Consider the following 20,493-nt stretch of genomic DNA (forward strand, 5'->3'; position numbering starts at 1 on the left):
AATTATCTTTTACTGTATAATAATCAATATCATAATAGTTATATATGTTAAATCGTTTTTATTTCTTACATATTGAATGATGCTTATATTTTATTGCATACTGTAATGTAATTAGAGATTTTATGTAAAGTCTATATCTTATTTACGTTTAAAGAAACGGATATTTATAGTTTTTAACAAGTTTCCAAAGTTCAGAAAACAATTGTTTTTGTCAAAAAAAAACAGGTAAAAAATTAAGGTAAATCTAGTTTATTGATGTCAATGTCATGCACTGTTGGCAGGTATAAGACTCAATTTACATCAGTCAATCAAGAAAAATGTATAAAACATTACGAAAACATTTCAGTATCGTTGTTGATTCAGTTGTTCAGACAGAATGAGTCTAAGACAAGACATCAAATCATTCAAATTAACAATCATTATCAGTAAACCATCACAGTGTAATTTAATATTCCCGTTTGGGTTATAACTGGTATAAGAATTCAATGACCTCAATATAATGAATACCCTGCTTTATGACCAAAGAGCCTCATCCATAATTGCAATTGGACTTTCAAAACCACATTATCGTTGGACATATGAAAATGCATTAGCTTTATCTGTTTACCTTGTTCGAAAGTCTTAACTTTTAAAACCAACTTACTAAAGGGTAAATCACTTGAATATCAGTAGCACATTACTTAATAAATGCGTTTACTTACAATGATTTGCCTTTTAAAATGCTATTTTAATACCAATGTTTTGAAAGATTAAAACCAAGGATTTGTATAGGTAACTGCATGTATTTTGTTAAATATATATCCTTGTTAAAACATTCTTTTCTTATTAGAAACATGACTCCAAACACTTGGATTAAATGCCTGGTTTGCCACTAAATTTGCATACTGAACATGCTGAAGCATCCAATATCTAACATAAGGGTACCCAAATTGCACCGATTACCCAAATTGCACCTATTTAGAAAAATAGCAAAGATAATCTTACAAGATTTCCTAGAGACTAAACAATTTGTCTTTTTATGATTTGATACTTTGCACGTCTTTCAACATAGGTAAACATATTTAGATTTACTCAAAACGTTCACAGTATTTATCAACAGATGGACTGTTTACTGAAAAAGCAAAATGTACGAAAACGTCACCATGCGACGTCATCAAAACGTCATCTTTTTAACAGTTTAAAATTAGCAGATACAATATATTACGAGTATCCATTTCGTAAAATATGAAGAGTAAGCATGGACTAATATCCAATTGTTCAAAATATTTGAAGAAATTAAACAAAAGCTTGGTTATTAGACTTTTGACGATGTGAATTTAAGCATGGATGCAATTTGGGTACAGATTCATTGATAGTTTGGAGGTTGATTCAAACCCATTTTTTTATGACTCAATATGAATTAAAAATTAAATTGGTTTACCTATACAATAAAGAAGGATAGGGCTACAAAATAAACACAGTATGGACATTTTTTTCTTGATCATAAAAAAACGTAGGTGAAAAAACTGTTTAAATAGGTGCAATTTGGGTACCGTCACGTTATATGAATTATACACAAACTTTAAGGAAGCAAAAGAACTTGAGTTATTTTATTTTGAACTGCTATACTTTTAAACATTGTCTGATTGTAAAAAGTAAGTATTTCATTATTTTTCTCAATTTTTTTTTAGCATTGTTCATCGTACATTTGTACAAATTATTTAGAATTAACAATTTGTTCTAATTAAGGAACCAAACTGCCCTTAAGGTAAAATTTTGAATGTAGCTACCCTACAAGCTGTAATGCTTGTGAAATCCGATATAGTACAACCTTGTAAAGCTACAAATAATACAAGTTTGTAACTTTCCATATCTTTATAACACTCAAATATAAAAGTATAATGTATAAGATACCACAAGCCCAAATATCCACTTATCACAGACTAATGACAAACTGCCATTGCTCATTGTTGAAGGCTGTATAGTGACCTATAATTTTTTTTTCTGCTTCATTGGTCTCTTATGATGTATTGCCTCATTGGCAATCATACCACATCTTTTTTATATAAGCAGGAAATCTGCCTGTTGTGATTTTATATTGTTATTGATAGCAGTAGTACTTACATGTACTATTCTTGAAGGAGGAATGTTTTTAAAAGTGACTCATTATTCATATTTGAAAACCCTGCTCGGTCACTTGGTGCAAATGGTGTCATGGAAAATGATTTTTTACTTTAACAGAGTATTGTAACATTGCACTAATTTTAAAGTCTTTTATTAAAGACAAAGCAAAGGTTAAGTTTCAATTTGATACTTTTATTTGTATTATGCCAATCTCATTTAAACAAAAAAACAAACAGCTCTGATCTTGTTACATTAAAATCAAGGATCCTTCCGGGGCTTCTTTAATGTTGCAAAATGCAATTTTTAATTTCATCATGTGTCAAAATACAATAGTTTTACTGTTAGCAATATTTTACTAAAAAATAATGCACTTAAATTAAAAAAAATTGTAAGGGTTCCGCGGAACCCAGTGTCTCGAGTACTTTTGCTGTAACTCCCAGGCTCAACAAAAATGAGGAAAACAATCAATAAAAATATTCCTCTTGATACTATCTTTTGATTGTAATAAGCTTCTGTCCAAGTATGGTAAAAATTTCAGAATAGTTTATGAATCGAATAAATGTTTTATAAACTTTAACTGCAGACAGTACATGTACATGTATGTAATGTAAACTGAAAGAAAAACTAAGTCCATTTATCAGTAAAATACAGATACACAGGTACCAAATATTTACAAAATTTCCTTTCTAGATACTAGCTTTTGATCATAAACAAGCTTCTGTTCAAGTTAGGTACAAATTTAAAATAGTATAAGAAAGACATTAAATTTTAGAAAATTTAACCAGAGTGAATGTGAAGTTTCCTGGCAGAAAACCTAAGTCCATTTAAAAGTATAATACGGAAAAAATAAATTTATTTTTTTACAAAATTTACTTCTGGATACTATCTTATGATCATAAACAAGCTTCTGTCCAAGTTTGGTACAAACCCAGGATAGTTAAAGAAAGTTATTAAAATTTTAAAAACTTTAACCACAGAGGGAATGTTATGTTTCCCCACAGAAAAACTAAGTCCATTTATAAGTAAAAAAACGAAGAAATGGAATTTTATTTTTGCAAACTTTACTTGTGGATATTATCTTATGATCATAATCAAGCTTCTGTCCAAGTTTGGAAGAAATCCAGTATAGTTTAAGAAAGATATTCAAATTTTAAAACCTATAACCACAGAGTGAATGTAATGTTTCCACGCAGAAAAACTAAGTCCATTTATAAATAAAATACAGAAAAAAATGGAATTTTATTTTTACAAAATTTACTTCTGGATACTATCTTATGATCATAAACAAGCGTCTGTCCAAGTTTGGTAGAAATCCAGTATAGTTTAAGAAAGTTATTAAATTTTCAAAAACATTAACCACAGAGTGAATATTTGTGGACGCCGCCGCCGCCGACGGAATTTAGGATTGCTTTGTCTCGCTTTTTCGACTAAAGTCAAAGGCTCGACAAAAAGGAATGAAGGAAGTCATTTACATTGCAGATAATTTTAATTGATTTGGTCCATGGAAAATGGGAAGGAGCTAATTGTTCCTAATGACCTGCACTGGCAGATCTAGAAATTTCATAAGTGGGGGCCCACTGACTGCCTAAGAAGGGGCCAGCTCCAGTTACGCTTCAGTGATTCCCCATATAAGCAACCAAATTTGTTTCCAAAAAGGGAGAGCCTGGGCCCCCTACCCCCCCTGAATCTGCCTCTGACCTGGATGCTGATGTTTTATGTGACAGATTATATATACATGTATATATATAGATATAGGAAGATGTGGTGTGAGTGCCAATGAGACAACTCTCCATCCAAATAACAATTTAAAAATTAAACCATTATAGGTTAAAGTACGGCCTTCAACACGGAGCCTTGGCTCACACCGAACAACAAGCTATAAAGGGCCCCAAAATTACTAGTGTAAAACCATTAAAACGGGAAAACCAATGGTCTAATCTATAAAATTTGTAAGGGTTCCGCGGAACCCAGTGTCTCGCCTACTTTTGCTGTAAATCGCAGGCTCAACAAAATTTGAGGAAAAAAATCAATAAAAATATTCCTCTTGATACTATCTTTTGATTGTAAGAAGCTTCTGTCCATGTTTGGTAAAAATCTAGGATAGTTAATGAATCTAATAAATGTTTTGGAAACTTTAACTGCAGACTGTATGTAATGTTAACTGGAAGAAAAACAGTCCATTTAAAAGTAAAATACGGAAAAAATGGATTATTTTTTTTACAAAATTTACTTCTGGATACTATCTTATGATCATCAATAAGCTTCTGTCCAAGTTTGGTACAAACCCAGGATAGTTAAAGAAAGTTATTAAAATTTTAAAAATTTTAACCACAGAGTGAATGTAATGTTTCCCTGCAGAAAAACTAAGTCCATTTAAAAATAAAATACGGAAAAAATGGATTTATTTTTTTACAAAATTTACTTCTGGATACTATCTTATGATCATAAATAAGCTTCTGCCTAAGTTTGGTACAAACCCAGGATAGTTTGAGAAAGTTATTAAAATTTTAAAAACTTAAACCACAGACTGAATATAATGTTTCCCCGCAGAAAAAACTAAGTCCATTTATAAGTAAAATACAGAAAAAATGGAATTTTATTTTCACAAAATTTACTTCTGGATACTATCTTATAATCATAAACAAGCTTCTGTCCAAGTTTGGTAGAAATCCAGTACAGTTTAAGAAAGTTATTAAAATTTCAAAAACTTTAACCACAGAGTGAATATTTGTGGACGCTGCCGACGCCGACGCCGACGGAAAGTAGGATCGCTTAGTCTCGCTTTTTCAACTAAAGTCGAAGGCTCGACAATAAACAAAACGAGAAACGAGAAACACGTATATATTACATAAACAAACGACAACTACTGTACATCAGATTCCTGACTTAGGACAGGTGCAAACATTTGCAGCGGGATATACATATATATAAAAAAAAGTTACAAGATATTTTTTTTATATATATATATATCTATATACATGTGTTATACAGGAACTACAACAAGCATAAGACAAATATAATGTAAACTTAAACTTAAAAACTCTGATCATGATTTGAAAGTAACTTTTATGTAAATTAATGACATTCTGACATTGACACAAAGTTAACACATTTTATCTACTGAAACATAAATATCACTATCAAGTTACAAAAATATGCAATTAACAGGGATAATTGACAGAAAAACAACCTGTATCATATAAACAATTGTTATAACTGAAACTTTTTCCTTTATCTCAAAAATAAGTAAAGGAGTATGAATGATTAGTGAGCAGTAGCTCACACATCTTAGTTATCGACAAAAAGTCTTTCATTCTGTTATATTTGATATATATTTTTTAAAAGCATTTTAAAATGATCATACATTGTACATATATACATGATATACCTAAATAGATATGGTTTGAGGTAACTGTTATGTACCATTATTCATTTTTTATCTACATGTATAAGTGAAGCTCTTGTAAATTCCATTAAGAACTTGCATAAAAGAATTATAAAAAGTGTTGAAAAGGAAAATCAATATCTATTTAGTTTGATATATTTATAGTGAAATTTATCCCCTCAAACATTGTCATATGATATTTTCAATATCAGACAAATACAAAGTTGTTATTTTTGTTGTGAATGCATATGGTTGTTTTAATAAAAAAGACAAAAAGCGTTTTATTAGAATGAAATAAATAATCTGGGAAGTCTAGGGAAGATGAATGCCTCGGCATATTACATATTATTCTTTAACAGCATATGCATGAACACATCATTTAGTGAATGAAATCTTCAAACAAAATCTGTTCCAGAATAACGGAAATCAAATAACTGTACAGTTGCATTTGTACCTGCAATTAATAAAGCCTCAATAAATAGCTTTCTACTTTTAGTATTGTGACTTCTTCTTTTACATATAAGTCATTTATAAAAGTTATCGATAAAAAAATTCACTAAATAAGCATCCTCTGTTCTGTACTTTTTCAAATTATCATGCTATTTAAAATTGTATGCACAGAAATTATTTTGATCACAAAATAAAAGTTTTCCTAATGCATATCCAAATGCGTTAGTTTAAACAGATTTATTTAGAGTGGATTGGGAAACAAGTTTTGCAACTTATATTAATCCCTTTCCACTTTGCGGGTGCGAGTGCTGCCTTGTAGCGGCATTAACCTACTTTTTTTTTCGAAATCTACAATGGTGTCTTTAACGTGCAAGAGATATATGGCTCTCTCTCAACTCGGGTCAGCCATTTATCATCCCCTTCTGGCGGACTATCATTGTTTCCTTAAGACCATACTTGAAAATGGTGTCAAGGGAGAGCCCAAAATTGAGATGTAAATACTATACTGTAAAATATTTTACTCAAGTACTCACTTGGCCATTTGGGCAATGTTCACCATTATCATGATTAGTATTTCCATTGTTTGGAGTCAGACTAATTACCTTTGATCATCTTTGAAACTACTAAACAGAATTTAACAAAAATTTGGTAGGAAAACCCATGATGTTAATTGTTTAGGTGTTCTATGTATCCTCTTTGGGTTTTATTTGAAGTACATGTACGTTTACTGTCAAAATACTTTAGTTACTCGTTCAATGTAACAGAGCTCCAGATAAGAATTCACAAATTGGGGTTTTTACCCACCATTTTCTTATTTAATTGGGTGATAAAGTTTTTTAATTGCATTATCAATTCCAATTCACCCCTCAGGTTAATATCAAATTGGGTTTTTCACCACCAAGCTCCTTAATGTATTGGGTTTTTTCATCGACACAATATTGAATATTAAGGCAATATCAACCCCAATTTTTTTCCATCTTGAATATGTTTCTTTCTTTGTTTAGCTGTTTTATTTGGATAAGGGTTATGGTTAGGGTTATTTGCTAGCTGTTTTATTTGGTTTATTCACTGAGGAACAATTGTAGGTTTAATTTGTGTACTGTTTCAAACCTTTGGTCAGTTTTGTATTTTCTCACAAAAACGGATATGTGTATTCACAGGCACTCGTCTTATACCTTTATATAATAAATTCTGAGACCAGTGCCTGATCAGTGCCTGTGTGCATAGTGTGTGTATTCGTTTAAATTAACCGTAAAGTGAATAGAAAATAGTATATAAACTCTAATTATACTTGAATGATTTTGTTTTATTCAATTTACATAAATCTGGGTTTAGTTGTGTCTGACTAGAACTTTTTGGTTTCTGATGCTTATAAATCATTTCATAATTGATTTGGCCTTTCACTTTTTCCAACTGAATTCGTTTTTGATGAAATCCCTTGTTTATTAGCAATGTTCTTGTTATGGTATGCACACACGCCCGTGCATGTTCAATGGACGCTTCCTAAAAACACTGGCTGAGTCTTGTTATAATCATAACTTTCCCTCAGTTTTCCAAAAGAAGCCGAAAACATGCTTCTATTCAATATTTTTACAGGACATTCACTTTCGTTTTAATTCAATGTATGTTATGAAAAATCCCGAGCAATGCGAAAAAAATATGACTTCATGACACAAGCTAATTGGATAAACACTGAGAAGATCGAAATGTTTACAAAAACATGTGTACCCATTAAGCAACTGAAAACTCAAACAGGGACCCATTTCAGCTACTTGATGGAGGGATCTATTTTTAGAACGACAGGAAATTTCCAATTATAAATATTATAAAAATAGTTTACCCGACGACTGTAAACAGATAAGGGTAAATAACACATAAATATGTTCTGTTTTTGACAATACAATGCACATACATGTATATTGGGTACTAGCATCATGAAGTCATGCTAAATTACTGAAATCTTCACAATTTTAGCATTTTAGTTAAATTTTAGATGGTTTCTGTCTTAAATGAAAGTGGCTGCATTCGTGTTCATTCTTAATATTGAAATGTAAGTTTTATTTAATGATAACACATAACATATACATGTTTAAAGGTTTCATTTTTGACAAAACCATCTTAAAAGTGACATTTTTGGGCTTATTTGTTAAATTTTTCATATTTAAGCTTGAATCGTAGCGTTTTTTTTATGATTTAATCAGTTAGAAATGTTCACATAAACTAATGGAATCAACTGAAGTAGAAACTTTAGTTTAAAAAGTGTTCAAAATCTTTCGTTAATTAGATGAAGCTGAAATTTGAGGGTCAATTTTCTTACAGAACCTACTCCTTTGTAAATATATATATGAAGGTATGTTGCAAGTACATGCACCCTATGATGTAAATGAAAGATGAATGGATTCCCTTAAGTTATTTCCATATTATCATTTATATGTTCAATCTTCTAGGATGAATAATAAATGACATAAATTTATAAATGACTTATTTAGGTGTCAACACAATTGGATGCAATAGTTGCTTAAATATTGTCCAGAAAAATGTAAGTTCTTTACAAGTACATGTATTGCCTTGTACATGTACATGTATAAATCATGATTTTAAAGATAACAATGTTTATACAAATTGTGGTTATATCATATTATGGGAAAGTTGTCATCTATCACAATTGCCCCTAAATCCAAGGAGCAGTTTATTAATTTAACCTGGAATATATGGTTTAAAAGGTTTTTGCTCTTCTCAGTTTTGTGTTATATTCAATATTTTTACCATTAATATAAGGATGTTGGATTAATGTACAAGTTAATGCATTAGTGGATTGTTTTGAGTTAAGTAAAGTTGCTGCTAAGTAGTGAACCATTGATTGACATCTCCTTATAGTATTGATTCACTGACCTGTATTCATTGTTAATAGATATATATTTAAAGCAGGTAAGATATTTTATTATTATTTTTTTAAATTTGAATTGTAGACTGAATCTGACTTTTATTTTAGCCTTCAATAGAGACAAATTTTGTTGTTTGGACCAGTTTGAGAGTTGCTATTAAATTTGTGTTTTCAAGCATTTTCATCTCGCCTTGACGGAGTCAAAAAGCGAGACATAGGTATGCTGTTTCCGGCGGCGTCAACGGCGTCAACTATGTATTAGTTGATTAGGTCTAGTTTATGGTGAACCATAAGCGGTAGGTCAATGATATTTGGTATGCAGTTGTATAAGCATTGGCATATCTTATTTCCATGGAGATAATCCCCCCCCTTAGTCATGGTCTATTGACTTTGATAATTTTTCTTAGTTATCATGTACATGTATTAGTTTGTGATTAGGTCATTTCAAGGGGAACAAAACTAAATTCCAGTACAAATTTGGGTAGCATCAACTTTACTGTTTCTTCAGTTATGTCCTTTTATAACGTTATATGATATACATATATATGCAAGCAGGAATATCATTGTGTCCCATGAATACATTCCCCATTTATTTATTTTTTATGGTGTGAATTTCTCCCTTATTATATAGGTAAAAGGCCACCTATATGTGTTATATGTATCATTGCAAGGTATACAGTCTATACATGGAGATATGTATACCTGGCAATGATACATATAACACTCTGTCAGACATAGTTCACCTGACCTTGAACTCATTTCATAGATCTATATAGTAGGATGTTGTACTTCTTTTGAGTGAAAATAATTGTGAAAAAGTGGGATTTCAATTTTTTGTTTTCCTTATACTCGTTTGCACAATTATAAGCATTTGCTATTATTAGTTGTATACCAATTTTTGATGAATTCTTGGGTATAGTTGTGAAACCACAAATTTAAATGTTCAACGAAATTAGTCATAAAACAAAATTAAATTGTTATCCATTAATCCATGTCTCATATGTTGTATTATCTAAACAAATTATTGCACACTTAAAAGGAGATACAAGGAATATGATGAGAAGATTGCAACAAAACAGAAATAACCAAATGACATCTAAAAGTCAAAATAGACTGGTGTCTTTACATTAAAACAAGGTCTGAATTATCAGATGAATGTAAAATAGTGGGGTATAAATAAAACAGAAACTATCAAAGATTTGCCATTAACAAACAATTCTACCATTACCATATTTAAGTAATGAAATAAGACAACCACTGACCATGTTCCACACTGACAAAGCCAATGTGGCAGAGGAATTTCTTTTTTATTTTCTCTCCTATCCCTGGTTAACGACCATTCTGTTAAAGAACAAATTCCTGGATATTTTGACAATACTGAACTACCTCTTATTTGTTATATTTACAAGAAATCTACCCGGAAATTTGTGTTTAATTATAGTCAATTGTGTAAAGATGTTCATATCAGTGAAAATACACCTACTTCATGTAATTGCAGTAATTCCGAATATATTTATGGACCCATTTCCCATGTTATAACAGGAGATCTTAACATCGTTCAAGACCGAGAGTTAAAATCATTTCTCAGTAAAGGACCTAAATATCGTCCCCCGTCAATTATTAATTGGAATGAGTGTCGTAATATCATCCACGACTCACTCCATACTTACTGTATGAAATGGATAAAACGGGAAAAAGCTGACAAAAAATCTTTGGACTCTTTTTTTAATTCAGTAATGAAGATAGTTGATATACGTATTCAACATTTTAAAGAACATTTTACTATTAACAATAACCACAATAAACCTATTTCTCGTTTTAAACATAAACTAAAAGAACTAACCAAGGAATTTGTTTTTGTCCCGGCCGATAAAGCTGCTAATAATATTATTATTGTTTGACGTAAATTTTACATTGAGGTTCTGAAAAAGGAAATCACCAATTCACCAACATTCCAACTGACTCCATTTTCAGAAAACGAAATCTGTAACAAACATAAACTTTTAGCCACCGCTTTACAAGCAGAGCCAAATACAATGAAAGTCCCAACTATGTATTGGCTTCCGAAGCTACACAAAACCCCTTACAAATATAGATTTATTTCGTCTTCAAGCCATTGTTCAACTACTAAATTGTCTATTATGCTCACCAGCACACTTGGTACAATTAAAAACCTTATAATAAATTGTTCAAATAAGGCCTTCGAAAATAGTGGAATAAATTACTTTTGGAGTGTCAAGAACTCGTTGGAAGTACTTGATAAATTGCATGCATATATTGGTGATTTTGAATCTGTTCAAAGTTTTGATTTTTCTACCCTGTATACCACATTGCCTCACATTCTCATTAAGAAAAAATTCACACACCTAATTAAATGGGCATTCAAAAAATCAGAATGTGAATATATATGTTCAAACTCTTTTAGGTCATTTTTTAGTAGCAATAAACAAAAAAACTATGTTAATTGGACATGCTTTGATACTATATATGCCCTGGAATTTTTACTAGATAACATTTTTGTTCGCTTTGGGGATTCCGTATATCGTCAGATTATCGGAATTCCAATGGGGACTAACTGTGCACCACTTATTGCGGACCTCTTTTTGTATTGTTACGAGTTACAATTTATGACAAAAATAAGCAAAGACCCATCAAAACAACATCTGATAAACAAATTTAATAATACTTTTAGATATTTGGATGATATTTTGGCTCTCAATAATGACGACTTCAGTATGTATATTAATGAAATTTATCCTGGTGAACTTACTTTAAATAAAGCTAATACTAACAATGACCACTGCCCTTTCCTCGATCTTGATATCTATATCACTAACGGAAAGCTGAATACTAAAATTTATGATAAAAGGGATGATTTTTCATTTCCTATCGTTAATTATCCGTTTTTAGATGGTGACGTTCCCTTGTCACCATCTTACGGTGTTTATATATCTCAACTTGTACGATTCGCTCGTGTATGTAACAATGTTCTAGATTTTAACGAGAGAAATTTATGTATTACTGAAAAATTATTACACCAGGGTTTTCGATATCACAAACTAGTCAAAACATTTACTAAATTTTATCATCGGTATAAAGACATCATTCGTAAATATAGCTCAACATGCAGACTTTTTATACGTTCAGGTATTTCACATCCAATTTTTTATGGAAATATTCTTTATAAAGCACAAAGGTGTCAGTATTCACCTCATAAACTTACAAAACCTTTGAATAGACTTATTAAGAAGGGATATAATTACGATACTGTTGTCAAGTCATTAAAGATTGCATATTTTGGCATTAATATTGAGTCACTGATAAGGTCTTTGCGTCGGAACTAAACACATTTATTCTAAAAACAGTTGTTGGCATGACACGGGTTATGTTCTTCTCATATATGTTATGATGGTATGATACTAAACCCCTTACGGGAAGGATTGTGCCTGATGTTCATATGATGAAATCATAATCTTTCAGTCAGTTTAATTGAAGTCGGGAGCTGGCATGTCAGTTAACTGCTAGTAGTCTGTTGTTATTTATGTATTATTGTCATTTTGTTTATTTTCTTTGGTTACATCTTCTGACATCAGACTCGGACTTCTCTTGAACTGAATTTTAATGTGCGTATTATTATGCTTTTACTTTTCTACACTGGTTAGAGGTATAGGGGGACGGTTGAGATCTCACAAACATGTTTAACCCCGCCGCATTTTTGCGCCTGTCCCAAGTCAGGAGCCTCTGGCCTTTGTTAGTCTTGTATTATTTAAATTTTAGTTTCTTGTGTACAATTTGGAAATTAGTATGGCGTTCATTATCACTGAACTAGTATATATTTGTTTAGGGGCAAGCTGAAGGACGCCTCCGGTTGCGGGAATTTCTCGCTACATTGAAGACCTGTTGGTGACCTTCTGCTGTTGTGTTTTTTTATTTTGGTCGGGTTGTTGTCTCTTTGACACATTCCCCATTTCCATTCTCAATTTTATTTAATGATTAAATAAAACTTGTTACACATTTTAATGTCCCACCTACGATAGAAGAGGGGCATTATGATTTCTGGTGTGTGCATCCATTTGTTTGTCCTTTCATTCGTTTGTTCAGCCATCCGTCTGTCCTGCTTCAGGTTTTTAGTCAAGATAGTTTTTGATGAAGTTTAAGTCCAATCAACTTCAAACTTATTACCTTCACATGTTTCCAATGATATGATCTTTCTAATTTTAATGCCAAATTAGAGTTTTTACCCAAATTTCACAGTCCACTGAACATAGAAAATGATAGTGCTATTGGGGCATCCGTGTACTGGGGACACATTCTTGTTGAACCTATGTGTTTATTTGAGCTACTGAAGCTAATTGAGATTTTATGTATTGTAATTGATTAAAATTATTGTCAAAATGTTTTGATTACAAATTAAATGTAATCTGATAATGTTACACTTTCATGTCTGTTAAAGTGTAACATAATCTTTCAGTATTGCAGTAGATTTTTCAGTTAAGAAAATAATAAGAAATTCACTGTAAAGCTTATTTAATACAAAATTACATCTAAGTCTTCAAGTTCATTCTAAACACAACAATTAATTAATTTGTTGATAAATAACAATTGAAAATAATAGTGGGGAGTTAGGATAACATGTTCAAAATAAAAAAATTCTTTCATACCAAAAAAACCCAACCACTTAAACATCAAGGGCGTTTTACAAAAACTCTACAATGCATTCATTGTCCTTATTATTAAACTAAATAAATCTCTTTTCAATGTTTCTGTGCATTCATTTGGACATAATGTAATTTCCATCGATTTTTACAAATTTCTGAAAAAGATATTATTAGTATGCACCTAGAACACTTTACTATTATAACAAGATATGATTTTATCATGCAAGTTAATGATTTAAATGTCAATTTTACTAATAAATAAATCACTGGTTTGTTTTGTATGGAAGTCATGCATGACTAACTGCAGACATAAAAGTGCAGTTGCTCATATTACAGAGTACACTATATTTAGGTTTAATAGGCGTTACAAGCTAGAAGGTCATATTTAATAAAGTTTAAGTTATTTTTTATATTATATTCATCGTTATTATTTCTTAAAATCTTCATACGATTTATTTCATTAAAGACTAAAGTTTAAAATGAGAACTGGATTTTAGGGATTTGAATACTTTGATAAATTCATCTTCAGAAATGATCAATTCAAGTAAAACATGAAAATGATATACATGTACATGTATCATATTAAAAACTGTGGCAAAGTGCAAGACAAGAGCATTAATTATCATTTAAATGGAACATTTAATTCTTTAAAAAGTTTTTAAAATGCAAACTTAATATATTTTTCTTACATATTATAAGGTTCAGTTAATTTCACAATCACATGTTTTGGTTTTATAGTAATGATTTGGATTTTATATCCATGATATGATCATAATTTTTTGTGAAAGGATTTTGAAGAAAGAAGATATAAATGAATATGTGTCTTTTTCAGTATGAATAGGGCCTTGATAAGTTTGGTGAAGTTGGATTATTATTCCTAGTCATTGCCTGACCATGATGGAAACAGTAGTGGCCGTAGCCATTGGTGTATTGGCTACCATATTTATTGCCTCTCTTGTTGGACTGATGTATGTCTGTAAGGTGAAGTGTAAGAAAGTAGACCTCATAACATCACAACTGAAGGACACAAGGTAAGCTTTAAGTATCAATGGAAATAGGATGGATATGGTTACTTGAGCACAAACAATCATTTAGTCACCATCAACTGTATTTCAAAGGTCTTGAGAAAACAGAATTATTCATTCATTAACTATATATGTAACTTGGACATTCTCATTTTATTCTACTAGGATGAAATAAAATTATATCAAACCATATTAAATATGAATATATGTATGTTTATGTGAGTACTTTTTGATATGTTTGCTGAAAGATTGAATAGGGGAATATTCCTACTGGCTTATGTTTTAGTAACATGATTTCTTGTCCTAGATTAAACATTAGATAATTAAGACGTGGATAAATTAAAAAAGAAGAGGTGGTATATCCAACCTGTGATGAGATTAGCTACAATAACATCATGATTGTCCAAAAAATTGATCACAAGATGTTACAAAATGAATCTTTATTATATATATTAATTTAATACCAAACAGAAAACAATAAATTTGCTTTCAAGGCATATTCTTGTATCATAAGAGCTCAATCTCACAATGAAATATTGTAGAGACAATTTTTTTTTAGTAAACTGTTAACAAAATAAAACACGTGGTTATAAAAATCTATTTTCATATATACAAGATTTGTAATCAGCAAGTAATCATAAGAATGTAATCTTAATTTAATCTTACAAACGCAAAAAATGAAAAATGTTTGGTCTTATATTGGTATCACGTTGGCATTGTGGTCTTTCATTGTCGTCATCGTCGTCCGAAGACATTTAGTTTTCAAAATTATAACTTTAGTATAAGTAAATAGAAATCTATGAAATTTTGACACAAGGTTTATGACCACAATGGAAGGTTGGGATTGATTTTGGGAGTTGAGGTCCCAACAGTTTTAGGAATTAGGGGCCAAAAAGGGGCCCAAATAAGCATTTTTCTTTTTTTCGCACAATAACTTTAGTACATATGTGTATAAGTAAATAGAAATGTATGAAATTTTAACACAAGGTTTATGACCATAAAAGGAGGGTTGGGATTGATTTGGGGAGTTGTGGTCCCAACAGTTTAGGAATAAGGGGACCAAAGGGTCAAAAATTAAACTTTGTTTGATTTTATCAAAAATTGAATAATTTTGGGGTTCTTTGTTATGCGGAATCTAACTGTGTATGTAGATTCTTGATTTTGGTCCCTTTTTCAAAATGGTCTACATCAAGGTCCAAAGGGTCCAAAATTAAACTTTGTTTGATTTCAACAAAAATTGAATCCTTAAGGTTCTATGCTAAATCTAAACATGTATTTAAATTTTTTATTATAGGCCCAGTTTTCAAGTTGGTCCAAATTGGGGTTCAAATTAAACTTTGTTTGATTTCAACAAAAATTGTATATATGGGATCCTTTGATATATGGTTAATTTAACCCTGTATTTAGATTTTTGATGTTTGGGCTTGGTTTTTAAATTGGTCCACATTGAGATCTAAAGTGTCCAAAGTGTCCAAAATTGAACTTTATTTAATTTCATCAAAATTAAATTCTTGGGGTTCTTTGATATGCTGAATCTAACCATTTAGATTTTGGATCTTGGACCATAATAGGTAATGTCCAATTTAGAATTTAAAGTTTTTAAGTTTAAGTTCTTAGACAACATTCATTATGTGTCAAAAACCTGAAATGTATCAATTATTTAATCACAATCCAAATTCAGTGCTGTATCAAGCTTGAATGTTGTGTCCATACTTGCCCCAATGTTCAGGGTTCGAACTCTGCGGTCGTATAAAGCTGCGCCCTGCAGAGCATCTGGTTTGCAATGTAATAGATTACATTATGATTAGTTGTAATCAGAAATGGCATGATAACTGATTACATAGGATTACACTGCAAAATGTAACCGATTACAGCTGATTACGATTACCCCATTCCTGACCACAAACATGAGGTGCTAAAATTTGTACACCACATCAGGATTTTGACAATTAACTTAATGTCTCTTCATCAGTGATATTAGAGATTGAAACAGTATTTAGGAAGACATATAATTTACGTCAATTTAGGATAGACTCTTGAATTTTAAAGAGTCGAATTTATAGGATGAATGGATGATATCAACCAAAGTGAAAATAAAATACAAGCCAAAAAAAAAATATAAACAAGTATTAATTAAAAACAACGTTTTAACCTATGAATAAGTTGGATAAAATATATAAACCTCAAATTTAATCATTGATATATATAATTAATTTGATTACAGCCAAACAGATACAAGAGGACACAATCTAGACAAAATTAGCTCAGATCTGTTAATTTCTAATTTCAGGCCAGATGTACAGTTAATAGAAGATGATGCACAGTCTAACCCAGCTGATGTTGAGTTAGATGAGGTTAGAATATCTAATCCCAGGCTAGATCAGTTATTACAAGATGAACATTGGGTTGATGATGCAACGTAAGTAATCTAATTGATAAAAACAATCTTAATATTATTATAAATTTATAGGTTTAGACAGTAGTTTTGAATAATGCTATTTACTACTGTACAACTTTTATGCATTCTTTTTGGTTCCTCTTGTAAAAGGATGAAAGAATGTGCTCTTCTTTTTTTTTTTCGTGATTCCCAAAACTACAGGGAGATACACTGTAGAATCAGCTTAAAGTTTTTATTACACTGTATTGTTATGAAAAAATTAAGCTTCTCAATGATCAAAATAAGTGTTTGTCAAAGTGTTATATATCTAATGAAATTTTCGAGAAAGTGTGTGGTTCAATTTTTTTTTAATTTTTATATTTTTGTCAAAGGGTTGAGGTTAATATTTTCTCAAATTTTTATGAAAATTAAACTAGCAAAATTAATTTAAGTCAAGGTGTTTGGTACCACCTTTATTCATATTGGAATTTTTCATGGCAGATTTCCCAACTTCTAGTCAAAATACGTTGGAATTCAAATTCACCATTTGGAGTTGAAGTGCTTGTTCGTGTCTTCATTTACCTTGATCTTAGAGAATAGATAATATATCGATGATCACTAGATGCAAAAAAAAAAAATTGTTATGATTAAAGATGTTGATTTGAAAATTGTATATACATGTACTTTTATCATGACAAGTTACAGATCAAGTTAGGATTTTGTTCTGGTCTAATGATTTTGTGCAGAGTTATGGTCTTTGGACTTACAAAATTCACCTAAATAATCAGTTTTCTCAACACTTCATTTTGTCATGCTTAAAGATAATTGAAATGATATTTGTTATATACTGTAAATTCAGAAATTATTGCGAGGTTTTTATTATTGCGAATAATGCGACTGAGTTGTAAACGCAAAAATTAAAACTCGCATTTTGTAATATTTTAACTGAATTAAGCATGACTTTTCTCAAAATCGTAAAAATTAGAATCGCATTCATGTGTAAAATGACAAAATCGCAATAATAAATGCACGCAATAATTTCTGAATTTACAGTAGTTCACACCTTGACAAGTTAGTGATCAAGTTCGAAATTTGTTCCAATAAAATAAATTTTAATTGGTAGGGGACTGTATTGCCATAGCATATTTAAGTTTTTAAAAATTCAAACTCAATTAAATGATAATGATAGTAACATTGGCATTATGTATTCATAAACTGTTTTTGCTTGATACATTTCAGTGGTTTAGTTCCTCATTGTATTGCCATTTTAAAAACCTGTCATATTTTGACTGAACGACTAGTTGGTATGACTATGGGAAATGCCCAGATGATACGTACCCAAGAATTACTGACAGATATTATTGCTGTGGCTAAAAGAATAAGTCCTAGAGTTGATGAAGTTGTCAATTCCATGTACCCACCACTTGACCCAAGATTACTAGAAGCCAGGTAAGATGAGTGCTATTATTATACTTAAATTTAGTAACCACTAATAAAATAAGCGTCACAAATAACCCCTTTTTCCTGCGGCTGACTGCTTGTAGACAATAATTGTATGGGAATATGCATGTTGAAGAAAAAAAACATATTTTCTGCGGGCAAATGTGTGTAAGCAAAATAACTGTGTGAGAATGAGCGTGTAGGAAAAAAAACTCCTTTGGCAGCAGTTTGCATGACATCTTTCAAATAACAACTTCACGTTCAGTTCAGTGAAATAATACAGTCATGGCCTTCATGAAATATAATATCCAAAATTATTAGATCTTTAATAAAATTATTTTCCCTAGGTCTTCCATACCTCAAGGAAAATAATCCTTTTCTTGATTTAATAATTTTGGATAATTACTTTTGATGAAGGCTGTAATTGTATAGTATAAAGTATGGCTCTCATCATCCTTAGACATTACACAAATTGCGTCTAAGCAACACTGGTTTTCTAATTACACATTCATAATTTTCCCTTATCATGTTGATAAAAGCTTTTGATAGTTTCAAGGAATGATCCATGCACTTATTTAGAGAAAATCTGAAACTCTATCAATTACTGAAAATGTTTGTTTCACTGTTTTTCAGTCAATTTATTTAGAAGTACTAACTAGAAGATTTACAAACATTCTCTTACTGTCAAATGTTGAAAAAAAATACTCATGGAAAAGGAAAGATATTTCAGACAAGCAGCTAGACAATCAATATCAATTAGTGATGTCATTGTTTATATATTTTAGGTGTACAGCATTGGTTCTGTCTGTCAGCCATCTTGTTTTAGTCACAAAGCATGCTTGTCAGTTCTCTGGTAGTATGGATTGGATTGACCAATCATTAGCTGATATTGAAGAGCATTTGAGGGTAAATATAAACCAGTTTGATCTAGTCTTTAGATAAAGCATCAAACTATCAAAAATGTACATGTGTATTTTTTGTTTGTTAGCCCACAAATACTGGGAGATAAGGGAAAGCAACCAACATTTCAACAGTTTAATGCATAATTTAACTTATTTGATTATTGAAAATAAAATGTATTGACATGATATTGACAATGTGATAGCATATTCTAAGCAATCCAATAAATTAAGTTAAATGAAAGCAACAAGAGTGGAGTGTTCCTTAAACTGACTTAACCAGAAATTATGATATTGAGGCCAATCTGATATGTGAGTATACATTTTAGGATGATGTATTTGATTCAAGGTCAAGATCTAGAGTAGATGATGATTGGTATCTTAGACAATAGCATTATACTTACTATGGCATAAAAGCATTTTTACAAAGATGAATCTTTTTTAGAAAAAAAAAGTAGCTTGTTATTTTGAAAAAGAAAAAAAAATTGCTATGTATAATGTGTATATTTTATATTCATAGGTACTAAGAGAGGCAAGTTCAGAAGAAGAATTAACTAGAACTTCCTCATCATCAGCATCAGATGACAGTAATATTGAAGTTATTGAGCCTAATCAACCACCCAGTGAACAATCAAAAGTCTAAATCAGTGCTACAGACTTGAAGAGCCTGTACTCCATACAATAGTCTTTTCCCCAAGTGGTTATTTTTTTTTTTGTTATGAATATTACCTTATAGAATGTGTAGGTTGAAAATTTGTTAATGATATAGGATAGAAGTTGTTTAATTACAATTTCAGATTTTCTAAAACCAAATTGAGCAAATTCTAATAATGGGTTATAAATGCGCATCTGGTGCAGGAAAATTGGTACCATTAATGTTATTATAGCTATACAGGTTGTGAAATTGGGGAAGATCATAATTGCAATTGTTTAGGAGGTTTTCCACTCATATTTGAATATAATTGACATATTAAAATATACATGGTTGTTGTATGACATATTATGCAGGTCATAAGATACCACTGAATACAATATAAAAAAAAGATATTCAGTTAAGACAGCCAAATATATGTTATCCTGCTTTCTATAAACCTGATGTTTAAGTCATAGGATTATGATAACAATCATTGACATGATTTGAATTTGTAAGTAGTAGCTCATATTCAAATTTTGTTTGCTATGGCATTTTGTATAATGTCAGGTTTTTTTTTGACATTATGTATAAAATGACAAGATCTCTGTATGTATTGTCATAGAATTGAAATTCAAATC

General features: G+C 30.5%; 2 protein-coding genes across 4 annotated transcripts in view; one reads left to right on the forward strand and one right to left on the reverse strand.

Annotated features, from left to right (window-relative positions):
• The window catches only part of LOC134706843 (uncharacterized), a 42,333-nt gene extending 40,491 nt beyond the window's left edge, over nucleotides 1-1,842 (reverse strand). The window contains exon 1 of the mRNA XM_063566154.1: nucleotides 1,770-1,842. The gene's annotated coding sequence lies outside the window, so the exon portion shown is untranslated. The remainder of the gene's footprint in view (nucleotides 1-1,769) is intronic.
• On the forward strand, nucleotides 141-20,281 carry LOC134706844 (transmembrane protein 98-like). 3 transcript variants are annotated; one of them, XM_063566158.1, is made up of 6 exons: nucleotides 141-238; nucleotides 14,313-14,511; nucleotides 16,796-16,924; nucleotides 18,122-18,331; nucleotides 19,108-19,228; nucleotides 19,742-20,281. In XM_063566158.1, the coding sequence occupies exons 2-6, from the start codon at nucleotides 14,375-14,377 to the stop codon at nucleotides 19,862-19,864; spliced, it is 720 nt and encodes a 239-aa protein (XP_063422228.1). In that variant the 5' UTR covers nucleotides 141-238; nucleotides 14,313-14,374; the 3' UTR covers nucleotides 19,865-20,281. The 3 variants fall into 3 exon arrangements, with proteins under 3 accessions (XP_063422228.1, XP_063422229.1, XP_063422227.1); XM_063566159.1 differs by having other exon boundaries at nucleotides 190-225; XM_063566157.1 differs by having other exon boundaries at nucleotides 223-281.
• The last annotated feature ends 212 nt before the right edge of the window (nucleotides 20,282-20,493 follow it).

Source organism: Mytilus trossulus, chromosome 2 (genome assembly GCF_036588685.1).
Source record: "Mytilus trossulus isolate FHL-02 chromosome 2, PNRI_Mtr1.1.1.hap1, whole genome shotgun sequence".
Classification (NCBI taxonomy): domain Eukaryota; kingdom Metazoa; phylum Mollusca; class Bivalvia; order Mytilida; family Mytilidae; genus Mytilus; species Mytilus trossulus.